At 34.5% G+C, this 17,958-nt stretch overlaps 1 protein-coding gene across 1 annotated transcript in view; it reads left to right on the top strand.

Annotated features, from left to right (window-relative positions):
• LOC150076167 (uncharacterized) overlaps nt 1-17,958 on the top strand; it is a 202,347-nt gene that overhangs the window by 30,571 nt on the left and 153,818 nt on the right. Inside the window, exon 3 of the mRNA XM_090387505.1 lies at nt 1,147-1,897. Coding sequence (XP_090243631.1) covers nt 1,147-1,897 — 751 coding nt within the window. The remainder of the gene's footprint in view (nt 1-1,146; nt 1,898-17,958) is intronic.

Below are 17,958 nucleotides of genomic sequence, written 5' to 3'. Positions count from 1 at the left end.
TAAATTTGTTGAGCGGCTCGTCCATTGCCCTCTGCTAATTCATACACTAGGTGCATGTCTTCCAGTTCACAGTTCGTATATCGATGCATGCTCTTTGTGCGGAAACTACTGCTTGAATGAGTAAACCAGAAATTTTTCCTCTCGTGAACTGATGAACAACGCCATCTACCGACTTACGGTGACGTTTCCAGTTATGGGTTCCTATGCGATTCACATTCCTTTAGATGTTACCTACCTCCCCTAAATGTTTGTACCAATATTTTTGAGACACCATGTAGATTCCACTCAGAAGAGGGCAGTTAGGTTAATTAATGACTCGTTTCTAACAGAGTCTCTCCACTCTCTGTCTCATAGATGTACTGTTTCTGCTGCATGTCTTTTCTACAGATACTTCCATGGGCACTATTCTTCTGAATTGGCTTCTATAATTCCCACTCTCTCTCTCTCTTTCAAAACAGTCCAAACACATGCAGCCACCAGCCAACATCCATTTACTGTCCAACTTGAAACCCACAGAACCAACTTTTCATCTTCCTTGTTTATTCATTCAACTGCCGTTTTCTGGAACAACCTTCCTTCATATGTATTTCCTGAAAATTACAAGCTATAGAAGTTCAAGTCCAATGTCAACAAATATCTTCTTTCGTCTTCTCAACCGCCAGCCCAAGCACGGTACTAAGTACTATAGGTTCTAAATAACCTCTCGTGTTTGGGGTTTTCATAAAAAAAAAAAAAAAAAAAAAAAAATACGAGGGTTGTCTGTATTAAAGTCTTTAAGAACAAAGCCTGAGTATCCATAACAAGGGGCGTCCCTTTTAGAGAGGTGTCTGTTAAGGGAGATTTCACTGTACTAAATGACGTTTACAATGTTTATGTTATGTACTAGCATTTCTCTCTTTGGTCCTGTTACTTGATAATAGCACAGCTGTTTATTTAAGTTTTCTGGATAGTGAAAATGTTATGTATATGTCTATTTTTATTAAATATAAATTTTTTTGACTTGTTGGCTCTCCTTTAGGACTCTGTATGATTGTCAAAAAACTAATGTGTCCTAGCACATTTTTTGTTTTAATATTACATTTGTGATTTTCTATATAAAATAATATTAATTATGGGTTTCTTTTTTTTTTTTTTTTTTTTTTTCAGCATGTAAGCGGAGAATATTCTGACAAGTGCCTTACTGAACTACCTTGGTGCATACGGGATTCTATCTCACTTTATGAACGCATGAATGCTTCTTTCAACTGTCTGACAACACTACCCCCTGAACTTCCTTTTCGTTTGCCTCACTTATCACATGTGAATGTCAGTTATAATCAGATATCGGTACTTCCAGAAAGTATTGGACTTCTTTTTCACCTTAAAGAATTAATAATAAGTCACAATGATCTTTTGTCATTGCCTTTTTCTTTTATTCGTCTTGTAAAGCTTGAATCTGTAGATTTGTCTCATAATATCTTGAAGGAACTCCCAGAAGACATGGGCGAAATGGAATCTTTAACAAAACTTAATGCTAGCTATAATAATTTAAAAAAATTGCCAAAATCATTGGGTTATTCAAAAACAATACAAGTATTACTCGCCATTGGAAATAACTGTGAATCTCAGCCACCACAGTCTATCTGTGATGATGGTTCTAGTGCAACTCTGAGTTTTCTTAGGAAACTGTCTTTACCACATCAGATTTCTTTTTCTCAAGATGGTGATAAAAATGTGTTTAACAGAATTCGTGGTAATCAGGTTCAGACATCAGTTCCTAATCCTCATTCTGCACGAGCTCAATATGTGCAGATACAAACAGAAACAATGAATACTGCCAGTAGGATTAAAACACCACTTCTACCTCCCTTTGGAGCTACAAAATTGCATCCCGATGAATTAAGAGACCGTATTGTTGGTAAGCAAATAACTTCCTCTATTCTGAGATATATTTTAGATTTTCATCTCTCATAATGAAAAATCTTAACCTTGAAAGTGTGAATATTCCTGATACTTAGGAGTTATTTGCTTAGTAGAGTAGGTTCCTGCTTTTGAATTAAAAGTTAATTCCAATACTGTAAGTAGTATGGGCTTATATAATGATCTCAATATTATTTTCTTGGTTTAATAGTACAGACACTCTTTGACTTATGTACTTAATCGTTTTTTTTTTTTTTTTTTTTTCCATGTACATAAGTCTGTTTTGTATGTCCAACTTCGGTCTTGTAGATACATGTACAGTACAATACAATGCACCGAGATTATAACCCCCAACAAACTTCATCATGTACAGCATTTTACGATTTGTAACTGAGTTAAATGAGGTTTAAAAAACATACAATGAATAATAATGTAAAGTACAGTATTTATTCAAAACTAATTTAATCTAAATACGATACGTAATTTAATTTAATCTACGATCAAATCACTTTACAATGGACTCTCCAAAATAAAATACTGTTCACTATACGATATGCAGTAAGTGCCAGTCATCGTGATCACGTTTGTGAACTGAATTTTAATTGTATTAAACGGCTATTCTAATAAGTGAAAATAGGAGGAATATTATCCACAGGCTATAAAAGTAAAGATATAGAGCACAAATTTACACTTTTCTTCCTCCAATTAACAAAATTAAATGATGCGTGAAAATCGGAAGAATATTTCCCACAGGTTAGCAAAATAAAAATAAATTTACACTTACGTACATAGCTTAATTAATAATGTAACTAATTGATATTTCTGTTCACTGACACTTTTTTTTTTTTTGGTTGTAAAATTTAAACAGTAAGAAAATAAGCAATCAATAACAAAGAACATGGAATGCACAAATTGCAACTAACACGATATGCACAAGAAACTTTTCTAAGTAAAAATAGGAATGAAGAGAAGATTCTGAAAATTTATTAATGATTGAAGATTTCAGTGAGAGGGAATTCATTTCACCATAATAACGTAAAATTCCACAGAATTCCTGCTGTCGGTATAATCGCAAATGCAATAAGATCGAGTTTACTACCCATTTTTAATAGATTGCACTAACAGAAAAGGATTCCATCCAATAAACCAGAAACTGCTAATTGTTTTATTGTTTTATGGTAGTGACCTCCAAAAATCCGCTTTAAAAAATATCACAAAGGCATTCAAAATTGATTCTTATAACCAAACATAACAACAGCTTTGTTCTTTGTACATATAGTCTTGTTACCCTCCTTTACATCCTTTCAAGCAAGTCTATATTTTCCTGAAATGAGACTTTTAGATCTGTATGTAGGATTCAATATGTGTTTTGACTATTGATTAAAAACTGGAATGACTACCACTTTATCTCTGCTGGCAGAATTCTTATATATCACTGACAGTACTCCCATATGCTGTCTTAACAAGTTTACAGCACTGCCGAATGAACTTTGTGTCAGACTATATTATAACCATAGATGCTTTTCATCGTCAAACTGTTAGTTGCGTTATCAGCCAGCTGATTTAGATCAGCGTTTCCCCAACTGTGTTCTGCGGAATACTAATGTTCTGTGAGATGTGAACAAGTATTCTGTGAAAAATAGTAATTAATAATTTTAAAAAAATAATAAAATAAATAAATTTTGCATATTTGTAGCATACACTACTCTTGTATCATTATAATTTTTAACATTATTATTATTTTTTTTTTTTTTTGGTTATTAATATACTGGCATAGACTAATAATCGAATAGACCATGGAATACTTTATTTTGGTGGGCTTTTTCATAGAGAAGTATGTGTAGAGGTAATGACATCTACGAAAAAGTAGCACTGTAGTGATCTAATATGCCATTCGTATGCGATTTAGCCTGGAGTACATGGGTTGAAGGAGAGGGAGAAGCGAACTGATATCATAACTTAACTCACTTCCTTGTATAAATTTTTTTTGATAATTATCATTATTTCGAAATATTATTATTAAAATAAATGACCATGGATTTGTGGTTGAAAAAAGGAACTTTAAAACGAGAAGCAAGTACTTCTAGTATTGCAACTGTGGTCGGTGAAAATGAATACTATATTGTCACACTTCAAAGTGAGGATGAACAATCGCAGCCTTTTGTTCCCCAAAAATCCAAAGTGAAAAAACAGGAACCAACTAATAAAAGACCGAAATGAAAGTATGATGACAGTTATTTGAATTTGGGCTTTACATGTGTTGGAAATAAAGATGCTTCTGATGCACAGTGCCTCATATGTAATAAAATATTAGCAAACAGTTCTTTGGCTTCCACTAAACTTGTGTTTCGTAAGTGTTCTGGAAATATATTGCGAGATGAAAAGTGTTCCGTGATTAAAAAAGTTTGGGAAACGCTGATTTAGCTTACGATTACTGTGATCCAAGTGCAGAACCTTTTATTTATTAGCATTAAAGCTTAACTGTCATATTTTACAACAGTTGTATAATTTGACTTGTAGTAACATATCCTAGTTCTTGATTTTATTAACAGTCTTGCTCACCTTAATATTGCCATCAAGTTTTGGCATGTAACTTGCAATACCACCATAAATATCATCTTTGGCTTGGTTCTTGGTTTTTTTCCGCACACATAAAGATTTTTATGCATATTTTTTATAATATGATTGAAATTTTTTTTTTTTTTTTTTTTATTTCTTATGCTAAAATAGCCAATATCTATCTCTTTTAGTAATGGAATAACTTCTCTGTGTGGAATAGAAATAAATTATTTTTGGAATCATTAAGAAGATACTTAATATTAAGATATTTAGATACTTGATATTTAGTTAATCTTAATATTTAGATACTTTCTAATAAGAAGATCAGTAATACACAGTGTTACTGAGAATCTTGTCTCCTTTCAGTCATGTGGTTTCACTCTGCTAGATTCTGGATTTGAACTAAAATGCCAATGATAAATGATAGATAAAATTAAAATATATGACAGAATAATAGAATAAAGAAGAATTTCATATTATGTCTCTTGATGTATATTATTTTATTCTGATTAGTTTAATTTAATTTTGATGTTACTATTATATATTATTTTCTGCACTGAACTTTTAATTCTGCTAATCCTGCCTGTGATTAATTTTATTAAAGGGCATTAAGTTGGAGAGATTATTCAAGGTGTTCTGCCTTGCTTTCTTTTTTGTCTTCTGACTTCATGAGGTGAGTACATCATTTGTGGTTTGCTTAGAATAGGACCACAGCCTTTCAACTCAGCCCTTAGACAGACTTAGAGGTTACTGAAATGCTACATCACTTGGTTGTTTCAGATGCCAGTGCTTTGTGGTTCCTGACAAGGTGGGGCTCTCCCAGCAGACAAAATTCTTCGTAATTCTTTATCATGTATTAACATGCATCAGGTAGTGCAAAAGCATCATTTTTCATTGGGCAGTGAATTCACAAGAAATGTAAACAAAGTTTACAAAAATGGCATCATTATTATAACATCTCATATCTGGTTGCCTGGTCATGCACTTTCAAATAATTAATATTTTCCCACTAGAGAAGATTATTGTTATTTATTCTGAGTGTTGAATGCCACCATCTGAGTGTTGAATGCACTGGCACTGTTTTGAGAATTATTCTCTCATCAGTGGGTAGGCAGGCACCCAGAGTGTACAAGTAGATAACCTAGAAGTTAATTTTTCTCAGTATGTAGTATTATAATAATGATGCTGTTTTTGTAAACTTTGTTTGCATTTCTTCTGAATTTACTATGTTTTAAAATGATGCTTTTGCTCTACCTGTTAGCAAATTGTTGCAGTATATGAGTCCTTAAAGTCCATAAGCTGCTCTCGACAATCATATATTTTAATTGTATCTGTCATTTATCTTTTTAGCCTTTCAGTTCACAAATCCAGCAATGCAAAAGCATGGGTATCAAAGGAGACAAGGTCATCTTTGTAGCAATATGAACTTTAGTAGCCCCTCTCTCCAGAGGCGCATTTAACGGCGGGTGCACCGGGCACGCGCCTTGGGCCCCGACTTCTGAAGGGCCCACGCAAAACCCAAACAAATTAGTTGAACGTATTAGTTCAAAACTTTGTGATTATTATTATGCTATTATTAATTATATTATACATATATTATATTCAAATTTTATTGGAAATAAAACATTAATAGTACATAATCTTTTTTATTTATTTAAAAAATTGGTTAACATGTATTTTTATTTTCCCTGTCTCTCTCTTTATTTTAAGAGGCCCAATATTTTCTTCTGCGCCCGGGGCCTCAACCGACCTGAATCCGCTCCTGCCTCTCTCCAAAAATTAGTTCTTTCTATTTGAATGCAGAGCAGTGCTTTAAAGTAAATACACCTAATTCTGTTTTTGCACGAACTTTTTTTACACGAATTTGATTTAACACGAATTCAAAATAAATATTTCATTCTCTTTTTACGCGAGTCATTTTGATTTAACACGATTTCTATGAATTTTTTTTGCCTAAATTCTAAGAATTTTTTTTGCCTAAATTCTAAGAATTTTTTTTTTTTATTTGTGGCATATTAGTATCATTTCTATATTACACGCACCAATAGATTAGTGTGATTATCAGCTATTTATTAGTGTGATAGATTAGCTAGTGTGTGCGTTTTGAAATGGGGGCTTTTGTTTACCAATGTGTACGTCTAGGTATCTATGAATCATCAACGTTTTTATTGAATTTTGGTGCACATCTACGGTATTCGTGCATTGTATCTTCGAAAGACATTTAGTAGTAAGTTCTATTTCAAAGTGAAAGAATCTTTAGTGAAATTTGTGCACATATAAATTTATTAATTTTGCCGATAGTCAATAAATTGTAACTTTACAAATTTTTCATACTTTTTTTATTAATTATAACTGAGATATTTTTCGGTAGCCCTTATATAATGTTGAATAATTCGCCTATTACCAAAATGAAAAGGAAAGCGATTTCTTTGGAACTTAAAATTCAAATTTTAGATCGTCTTGCAACTGGACATGGCCTACGTCTGTAAGAAAGCATTTTGGTGTACATGAAGCTACCGTAAGAACTATTAAGAAAAATGAAGCTGCAATTAGGAAGTCGGTATGTTCTGGAACAAAAGTAAGTGTTAATTCATCATCATATACAAGAGATATTGTCAAGGAAAAAATGGAAAAGGCTCTGGTAATATGGATAGAAGATCAGTCACAAAAAAGAGTACCAGTAGATGGAAATGCCATCAAGCAAACAACACTAAGAATTTACAGACAGATTAAAGAAAAGGAGCCAAGCACTTCATCTCAGTTAAACAGAAAGTATGAATTTTCTGCGAGTACAGGTTGGATGATAGGGTTTCTTAAAAGGAATGCTCTTCCTAATATAAAAATTAAAGGTGAAACTGCATCTGCAGATGAATCGGCCACTAAAGTATTCCCGCAGGAACTTGCAAAAATTGTTGAAGATGGAGGATACACTCCTGACCAAGTGTGGAATGCAAATGAAACTGGTTTCTTCTGGAAACGAATGCCGAACGTATGTAGCCAAATCGCGAAAAACTGCTGGTGGTTTTAAGGTAGCTAAGGATCGTGTGACCTTGTTATTTTCCTCCAACGCTTCAGGAGATCGTGCCGACCGGGCTAGCCGAGTGGGTAAAGTACCTGCCTGGCAACCCAAAGGTCGCGGGTTCGATTCCCGCCTCGGGCTTGGATCAAAGTACTGCAAAAACCTTGGGAGGTGCAATATGGCCACAGAAGCCGATGCGCCAACAACTACCAAATCAAAAAAAAAAAAAAAAAAAAAAAATCAGGAGATCGTATGTTGAAACCACTGCTGGTAAATCGAGCCCTAAACCCACGTTCAATGAAAGGTGTAGATATCAATAAACTGCCTGTTCACTGGATGTCAAACAAGAAAGCCTGGGTGACCACTGCTCTCTTTACAGAATGGTTCAACAAATGTTTCGCCCCAGAAGTCAGATGTTATATGAATTTGAAAGGTCTCGAATTTAAAGTTCTTCTGATTTCTTGACAATGCACCCGGCCATCCTGTCTTGGAACACCCAAATGTACAAATTTTATTTCTGCCACCTAATACTACATCTTTGATACAACCGCTAGACCAAGGTATAATTGCGACAATTAAAACATACTACGTAAAACAAACATTCCAACACGTTTTGGACAAACTGAATGATGAAACACTAACAGCCATTAATGTGTGGAAGAAATTCTCAATTATGGATTGTATCAATCAAGTTGGATTAGCGTTAACTGAATTAAAACCAGCAACTTTAAATGCGTGTTGGAAAGCAGTTTGGCCACAATGTGTAAAAAGCAAAGATCCCATCATCCCTAATACGACCGAATTTCCCAATGGCACACAAAATTGGTGGAGAAGGATTCGATGATCTATCGTTTGAAGATATTGATGAATTGTTAGCCGACAAAGCCCTAAGCGAAGATGAAATATTAGAGGTTGTCCTTGGGACCCCTTATCCCACAGAACGTAGTGATAATGAAGAAAATGATCCTGTTCTAAATGCAGATTTAATAAAAGAAGGTCTGGAACTGGCCAGAAAATTAGGTAATCATTTTGTCAAACATGACCCTAATGAAGAACGCGCTGGGAAGTTTCAACGTGAACTGAAGTTGTTGACAGCCTCTTACAGAGAATTATATAACGGCCTAACCAAAACACGAACACAACGATTAATAACTGAATTCGTTCGTAAAAACCGGTGAAACATCAGCACCAGAGGAGACTCGTGCTGATTTTGCTCAAGAGATCACAGAAAGAATTTCATAATAGAGGAAGAAGACCATGTCCACAACATTTCTAGTGATATTCCAGTCGTACGCAAATGTATGCGCCGTTTGTTATCAGAAAGTGAAAATAAATAAAATCTTGTTATGTGTAAAACAGATTTTTTTTGTTCATGAAGAATTTTTTTCATTTAATATGCATACAAATTTACTTTAATACATTTTCATTACATATTATTACATGTGTATTTTGTTGAAATAAAATAATAAGCTTAAAACGAATATTTTTATGTGGTTTTTTTTAAAATTATTTTTACTGATTTTTTAGATCCGGAACCAATCGTCTTTCCTTCCATAAATACAATGTCTTTTTTTACACGATTTTTTTTTACACGTATTTTTCAGGAACGTATCTATCGTGTAAAAACAGAATTAGGTGTATATAGTGAAAAGTGACAAAAAAGTGGTTGCTCTTGCAGTTATTGGGTCAAGTTAAAACTAAACATGTCAGATGTTTTTAGAAAGAGATTGAATGTGAGTGATGAAACCATTTGTTTGCATTTGCATTGACTGGGAAAGGTGTATCAGATTGAGAAAATAGCTTCCGCATAAAGTCACAGCTAACAGCAAACTTCAGAGACTGTCATTCTGCTTGTTACTACTTTTGCCCCCCAATAATAAGCTATTTTTGGAACATTTATTGGTGTGGTGAATAATAGCTTGTACACTAAATAATTTCCTGATTGATTATCATCTTATGAACTTGCACTCCCACTTAACCAGCTAATAAAGCTCCCACTTCACCAGCAGAAGGCAGAGAACACAGAAATGGGGGGAACCCCTGGTGCCGTCAGGGAACTAACACTTCTTTAGCAGAAGATTTTGCAGTGTGTATTGTAGAATACAGCTGGTATCATTCATTACAATCTTCTTTTTCTGAATAAAGCATTTTTGTTCATTTTTTATTTGTTTTAATTCATTACACACACACACACGCACGCACACACACACACTGTGTTTCTGTAAGTAGAGGCAAAACTGATTCTCTTACACATATCTAAAGTTTTTTTCCCCCACACTTAGAAAAAAAAGTCTTTTTTAGTATTTTTAATTAGGTTATTATCTGAACAATTTTTTTTTCTTTTGTCAAAGTTTGGTCCTCCACAACCTGCACAAAAAGCTGTTTATTTATGAAACTTGATATTCAGTAGGGTACAAAAACTAAGCTCTTAAACAGTAGGAGGCTTCCGGATCTGCTATCGTATAATCTCCCTGCCTTAAATCTGCCATGTAGTGACTCGAGAGAGACCAAATAGAATATATATGCGTTATGTCAAGAAGCTGGGTATATTCTTCCTATGCGTGTACTATATCCAAAAATTTTATTACTTTGTACGTGTCCTCCCCTCCTTTTCTTATTACTGAATACATCATGAATAGTCAAACTAATAGAAAAACTTACCTGCAAAAAGATCTGAACCACCAAAACACTTCCTCGTTCATTTCACAAATATACGTGGTCTCGGTTCCTAATCTCACTGGTGTTCATTTTCACTTACAGTCTGCCAAACCCCCATATACTTTTTCTGACAGAATTCCAATTCTTGGTTGATTCAACCACAGCTCATCTCAGTTGCCTTAATTATTTGCTGTATGATTCCTTTTCACTTTAAAGGTGGTACTTGTGCATATGGCCATTCTGATATTCCCTGTCAGAGACTTAGTAATTTGGAATCCTTCTTTTGATCTTCTTTGGCTTAAAATCTTTTTACCACATTCTGTCAAATTCATCTGTTGCCTGTATCGTTCTCCCAACTCCACTAATCACTTGGAACTCTTTGACTTCCTCATTTTGAAACTTGACTTTCTCCAGTCCAACTTTCCTAACAGTGAGATAATTTTCCTTGTTGATATTAATGTTCGCAGCTCCATCTGGCTTCTGTTTTTTCGTTACCCAGGTGATCAAGATTCTGGGGTATTTGCAATTACTAATGACTTCGCACAGATTGTTCATTTTCCTTCCAGAATACCAGACAATCCTAACCACACAGCCAGTGTGCTTGATCATTTTCTCGCAGACAACCCTTTTAAGTACATGGTTGAGATGAGTGGTCCTCTAGGCACCTGAGATCACAACTTGTTGATAGTTTTTTCTCCAATGGAGCCTTTCTCTCATGACCATTCTGAACCCCATATTATTTGGTATTACAAGAATACAAAATGGGATGATTTGCGAGATTCTTTTCCTTGTTTGGATTACTCTTTCAAATCTTCTAATGTCCATGCTTGCTCAGATCATGTCAGCGAAATTATTCTTTCAGGGATGAAATTCTTTATTCTACACTCCACCTTATAATCTTATCCTTTGTCTAAACCTTGGTTTTCCAATAAATGTGCTAAGGCAGTTCATGATAAGAATGTTGCATATCGCAGTTGGCTTGTATCCAAATCTCCAGGTTTATTTTCTGCCTACACCAAACCTTGTAACAATTGTAAAGTAGTTATTAATCAGTCCAAACTAGATTTCGAACAGGCAAAGAGTAGAAAACTTGCTTCTTGTCCAAATGGTAGTCAAGCATTCTGGTGTCTTGCCAAAGTTATTGGTTGCAACTTTTGCCCATCTGTATTCCTATCTTTGTCAAAAACTGGATGGTCCTATTTCCACCACAGCTAATGATAAAGCTGACTTGCTAACATCGTACTTTTCTATCAATTCGTATATTGACAACCATGGTAAACCACCTCCTACCATTCCCAGTACACTCCATTCAATGCCACCTGTGTTTTTCCATTAAAAGGATGTCAAAAGAATTTTGAACAGTCTTGATACCAAGAGGGTTCCAGGTTCTGATGTTATTTGTCCACTTATTCTCAAAATCTGTGCTCTTGTTCTCTGGTCTCTCTTTTTTTTCCACTTTCTTATCCCACTGGTGTTTTTCTTTCTGCTTGGAAATATGCTCGTATCCAGCCGGCTCCTAAAAAGGGCAACAAATCCCTCCTATCCAGTTATCACCTCATTGCACTTACTTCTACTCTTTCTAAAGTAATCGAGAAATATATTAACCGCTAACTCTTAAACTATCTAGAAACTTTCCATTTGGTCAATGATTGCAAGTATGGATTCTGTCAGTGTCGATTCCACTCTGACTAACTTCTCCACTAATGATGGTGTTCCCCAAGGTTTATTTATTTCTTCCATTCTTTTTCCCTTGTATATTAATGACCTTATATTAATTGACAGAAAATCCTATCCATAGTTTTGCTGATGATTGCACATTGCATTCCACCTTCCAGTTTTGGAAACCTTGCACTGCAGAAACAGCTTCAACTTCTCAAATATCCACTGCCAATTCCTTAAATTCTGATCTCCATGAAATTGATAATGTAATTGATTTCAATTCTAAAACTCAGTCATTTCTTATATCTCAAAGAATTCTAATCTCCCTTGGAGATTAGAAGTCATCACATAAGTATATAGATAAGTACATCACAAATATTGCTTCCTCTGCATCTAAAAAATTTTGCTCTTGGCATTACTTTTCTTCCAAACAGCTACTCACTCTGTACAAATCTCATGGAATATTTTTCTCACATCTGGGGGGCCCCCTCCTACCAAAACCTCTTTCAGGCTTCTGTACTCCATTGAAAAGAAGGTAATTAAATGTCTTAATTAATCACCTGTCCCTATCAAAGTCCACTCTGTCTCATAGACATACTGTTTCTGCTGCATGCCTTTTCTATAGATATTTCCATGGGCACTGATCTTCTGAATTGGCTTCTATAATTCTCTCTCTCTCTCTCTCTCTCCCTCCCTCCCTCCCTCCCCCCCTTCCTCCCAATTTCAAACTGATGGAACCAATTTTTCTCATTCCTCATCTATTCCTCCTTGTTTTTTCTTGAACAATCTCTATTCACATGTATTTCCTGAAAATTACAGTCTACAGAAATTCAAGTTTAATTTCAACAAGTAACCGCTTTTACAACCTTCAACCCATGCATGGTACTAAGTACTGTAGGTTCGAATACTTCTCGTGCTTGGGGTTTTCCTTAAAAAGAAAAAAGTATCTTCCCAGCTGCTGGTTATTTTGTAATGTTTAGGCCTGTCTAGATAATTTCTGGAAGGTTTTTTTGTGTACATTTTATTTTGATCAATTTAATTTAATTTCTTTGTTACTATTATATATTCCCTCCCATACTGTTCTGCCAATTCTACTTCTCATTAATTTTTTTATTAGAGGATCCTAAGGTGGGGGGAGGGGAATCACTGAAAGTTCAACTTTTCTTTTTGTATTCTAACTTCATGGGATAAGTATTTTGTTTGTAAGCAGTTTGCATAGCCTTTCAACCCAACTTTTTAACAGTGTTAGAAGTTATTGAATTGCTATGTCCTTTGGTTGTTTAGGATGGCTTTGCCTTGTGGTTCAATGTTACTATTGTTACAGTGTAAGGAGATGGGTCTTCCCTATTCCAAAAATCATCAATTTCAACATAGAGCAGTGTTTTAAGTGAGTAGATTATAATTCTCATATATTTGTTCCCCTCATTCATACACTTTTGAAATAGCCTTTCACTATTTTACTGAACTGTAATTCATACTTGCTAGTCATCAGCTGATTCAGTGTCACTTGTACTTTAGAAGCACATTGTTGGCTATTTTCCGTCTATAATGGCATTTGCTAAAATATTAACCTTTCAAAACCACACAAACATTTTGTCATCCTGATACTATGAGTGCTGTAAAAATGAATTATTACATTCATAACAACAGTAATTATTTTTTATAAAAATATGATAAATAACTCTCATAATGCTTGTAATTTGCTGCTCCTGAATCTCCCTTCCCCCCACTCTCTCTCTGATTAACAGAAGTATACCTATCTATATACAAAAGAATATTTTGGAAAATACTGCTTTTACACGTGCACATTTTTTGCTTTCTGCAAGGTGGGGCTAACTGCTATTGCATCATACTACAACAAAGTGATTGGCAGGTCTGTTTCAAAGACCATGCCTATGTACATCACTCTTAAATTAATCTGCATATACCACAGCGATAACTCATTACCTGATAGCATTTAGTAGTGTTATGACATCACACAATGTTGAAAGTTCGGCAGTTGTTGATTGTGGAGTTTAATTTTAGAATTCTACATGTCTCAAGGCAATGATTCAATTTTTTCAAAAGTTTCTTCAGCTATTAGCAATGCTGTTAATAATGGCAGTAATAGAAAAGAGAAAGATCATATCAGAAAGGCTGAGAAGAAAAGATATTGAAGAGTGTGAAGCAGCACTTAAAAATCCTTATATCGAAGAAAACAAAGCGATTATAATAAGTTAAGGCTTATCATTTAAGAAAGGAAAGATACGAAAAGAGCAAAAAAAAATGAATCACAAATTCTTGATAGCTCTACTGAAACTCCAATCATTAATAAAAAAGAAAAAAATTGTAAAAAATGATAGTGGTAAAAGAAAAAAATTATCAAATAGAGATTCCTGAAAATATTCACAGTTCAGGAAATTTAATACATGACTTTTTTGAAGTATCGAAACTCCTTTGGAAGAAAAGCTTCAATTTAGCCGCAGCAAATAATACTGTCCGTTGAATGAAAAAATTTTTATCTGAAATTAAGATTCCAGGAGAATTGAAATTAGTTTATTCATTAGACCAAATTATGCCAGATAGTTGTAATGCTGAAGAATACCACTCTGTAACACCAAAAACACTTTATTCTCTGGAGCCTTCAGGTTTACCTCTGCATAAACTACTTTTAAAGGTAAATGCAATTGTTATGGTTTTAAGAAACTTAGATATAAAAAATGGAATTTGCAATGGTACAAGACTATGTGTAGTTGGAAATAAGGAAGAAATGTTTGGTTTGTGAACACGCCACAGGTGAGAGAGCTGGATCGGAAGCATATATTCCATGGATTCATATGTATTCAAACGAAGGGGAATATAATTTCATTTTTCAATGAACACAGTTTCCTGTGAAATTGGCTTTTAGTATGACAGTAAACAAAAGTCAAGATCAAACATTATCTACGATTGGTGTTGACTTAACATGTTTTTTGCATGGACAATTGTACGTTGCATTAAGTAGAGTGAAGGCAGCTAAAAATCTCTTTGTATTAACAGAAAATGAGTCAAAAAACAATAAAAAAAAAAAAAAAAATTGGACAAGAAATGTTGTTTATAATCAAATATATAAATGATGGTTTTGTTTTTAGTTAATAAAATAATATAATATAACTTTTGTACATCTTTTGATTGAGAGAGAGAGAGAGAGAGAGAGAGAGAGAGAGAGAGAGAGAGAGAGAGAGAGAAGAAAGAAAGAAAGAAAGAAATCTTTATTGCAACAGCAGATAGTGATGTACATAAAGTTGCAACTGCCTGCCATGGTACAGTGACCAGGGGTTTGATTATATAAACATATAATTAAGGTTCGTGTTACCCAAGTCAAAGGGGAGCAAAGCTACCTTCTGACTTGTTTTTGAAAAAGATTTTTTAGTAATATCATTCATCCTTTTTTTTTTTTCCTTTATAAAATACTTTCTTGTGAGGACTCCTTTTGTACAATAATCGTAATAGGAGAAACAAATGAATAAAAAAGTAGGTTTCTCTGATTATTCAGTGGTAAAAGCCATAATTGTAGTGTGAGTACCCTGACTTAAATATTATGCAAACCTTGGAGGGAGGATATCATATAATAAGATAAAGCCACTGCTCATTCTAAATGTGTTAAGACAGAGCATGTTGTTTAGAATAATAATAAAATATGTATCAGTGTTCACCAAATGTTTTGTCAGGTTCTAATATTACGATTTGCAAAAGCAGCAATATATTGAAGTCTCTGAAAGAAACAAAACCCAAATTTTTATTGCATTTGTTGTTGTAATTGCACATAAAAATATTTTATTACTGTACATATTTTGAAAACATTTGCATATACGTATTGTGAAATGTTCTTAGAATGTAGATGGTGTGTGGCATTAGCCAGTAGGCTCAGTGATTAAAGTCATGATTAAAGATTTTAATTTGCCTAGTGGGGCACACCTTTTAATTCATTTCATATGAGGAGTGATAATTTAATTAGCGAACTGGTGCAAGATCATATCTTAATTATCATCATCTGGATTTCTGTGGATTTCTCTTTCTCGAAATACTCTCCTTTGAACTTTACACACTTTTGCCACCATTATAAAAAAAAAAGATAAACTGCAGCCATTACAACCCACTGTAGGATGGAAGCCTCATCAACAATTCATGCTGAGGGAAATGGACCATAATCTGCCACACTGGTCCAGTGCAGGTTGGCAGATTGACCGTATTTAGCAGTCAGGGGTTTGAATCCCGGTCTACTCAAAGAGCATGTGCTACTGCACTCCCTCTCCTGACCACTTAGCTACGGAGTGGGCACCATTGTATTATGCATTAAATGCTTCTTGTAAGCCATTTTTCGAAAGACTGCAAAGTGCTTTTGTTGTGGCTCTGTGAGCATCATTGTCAGATGCAAAACACTTGCCTTTCAGAGTTTTCTTCAGACGTAGAAACAGGAAGAAATCACACAGGGCTAAGTTGGCGAATAAGGGGGATGTGGCAGAACCTTGGCACCTATGCCAGTGATCACTGGCTGCACAATATTAGCCATGTGGGGCCTGGCATTGTCTTGATGGAGAAACCACTTCACACCGGAAAAGTTTTTGACATTTCTCACAAATGGCACGCCAAAGTTTGACTCTGAGAACCTCAGGCTATGCTTCCTTATTCCTGGTTGTTCCACAAGGCACAAAATGTTTAACAAGAATGCCTTTTATGTCAAAAATTACAAGAACCATTTGTTTGTTGGCCAAACGAGGAGCTCGAAATATCTTAGGTCTTGATGAATCAGAATGCTTCCATTCACTCCACTCTTGTTTTTCGTCTGGATCATAGTGAAAAATCCAAGTTTCATGTCAAGTCAGTATTTGATTTAATGTTAAATCGAATGTTAATTCAATTTAATGGAAATTCTGTTAGAATGTCCATTTCATACTACTGTACCGTATGAAATGGACATTCTAACAGCTAATTCACAAAGTGTAATTCGCCTGCCCTCCAAGGTTTCCAGGGCTTTTGAATCTGCTCAGGAGTTGTTGAGGAGGAAAGCTGACCAAGTCTTGGGTCATCTGCAACAGACTCATGGCCTTCACTGAATCGCTTGTGCCATCTAAATATGGCTGTCCTACCAAGACACTCAATGTCATATGCTTCATTCATCTCTTTAACTGTTTCCAATGCATTTAAGTCCTGTCTGACATAATAACAATTCACATATTGCTGTTCAGTGACATGATACTTGCTTCTTAGTGACACATGGCTAAAAAAAAAAACTCTTCATGCAACACTAGCTCGATTATTCAGTGGTAAAAGACTGAACAAACTCTGTGGCACATGCATACGCATCTCTAGTGGCAGTTATGGAAAGTTTGCATGGAACCATAAAATCTTGCATCACTCCACAAATTAAATGAGCACCCCTCGTACATCCACTTGTCAGCCATAGTTAAAGCCATTGTCTTGAAAAAAAGTGGATAAGCATGCAATTTAACCTAGATCCTGCACAATTTCAGCAGTGTTGAGCTTTTCATCTACTTGGTCCACACAGCTAAAGTTTCTAATTTCTTGCCTGAAAAGTCCAGAAATGCTTGTTAGTTATCACACAAATAGGAAAATATAAGCTCAAATTAAGCTTATTCTTGATAATTATATGCATATGCCGAAAAACAGGAATTTAAAATTAACAGCATCTGTCATCCAATTATTGAAGCATGTGCCCTTGACATTTTATGGCAACACATGCAATCATTCGATTCCTTGGCTTTGCATCATTGAAGCTTCTGGTTGGTATCGAAGTGTTGAAGTATGCAGGTTTTTCCAATTGACATTTTTCTTGCTATAAAAGATGTGATGAAAAATGTTTAAAGTGTGTTGTCTGAAACACTGCAGAGGATGTTTTATTTTCAAAAAACAAAATACAATGAAATCCTTAATGTTTGCACATTTGAATCCATAATTTTTCGAAATCCAGCACAATTTACAAAAAAAGTCGACATTTTAAAATCTGGAAATATTAACAAAGCAATCCACCAGTCATATTAACAATCGCATTTCTCTTTAAGAATCCATGAAAAAAGGGTGACATTTCTTCCTTTATAAGATGCTTGTAGTTCTGTTTTGTCCTTTAAACCTTGTCTGGTAACAAAAACAGTTTAAATTGTATAGAGGATGTGCAGTGGTTTTAA

Source organism: Mastigoproctus giganteus, chromosome 13, assembly GCF_048544385.1.
Source record: "Mastigoproctus giganteus isolate SK-2022 chromosome 13, ASM4854438v1, whole genome shotgun sequence".
Taxonomy (NCBI): domain Eukaryota; kingdom Metazoa; phylum Arthropoda; class Arachnida; order Uropygi; family Thelyphonidae; genus Mastigoproctus; species Mastigoproctus giganteus.
This window is presented reverse-complemented; position numbering and strand designations above follow the sequence as displayed.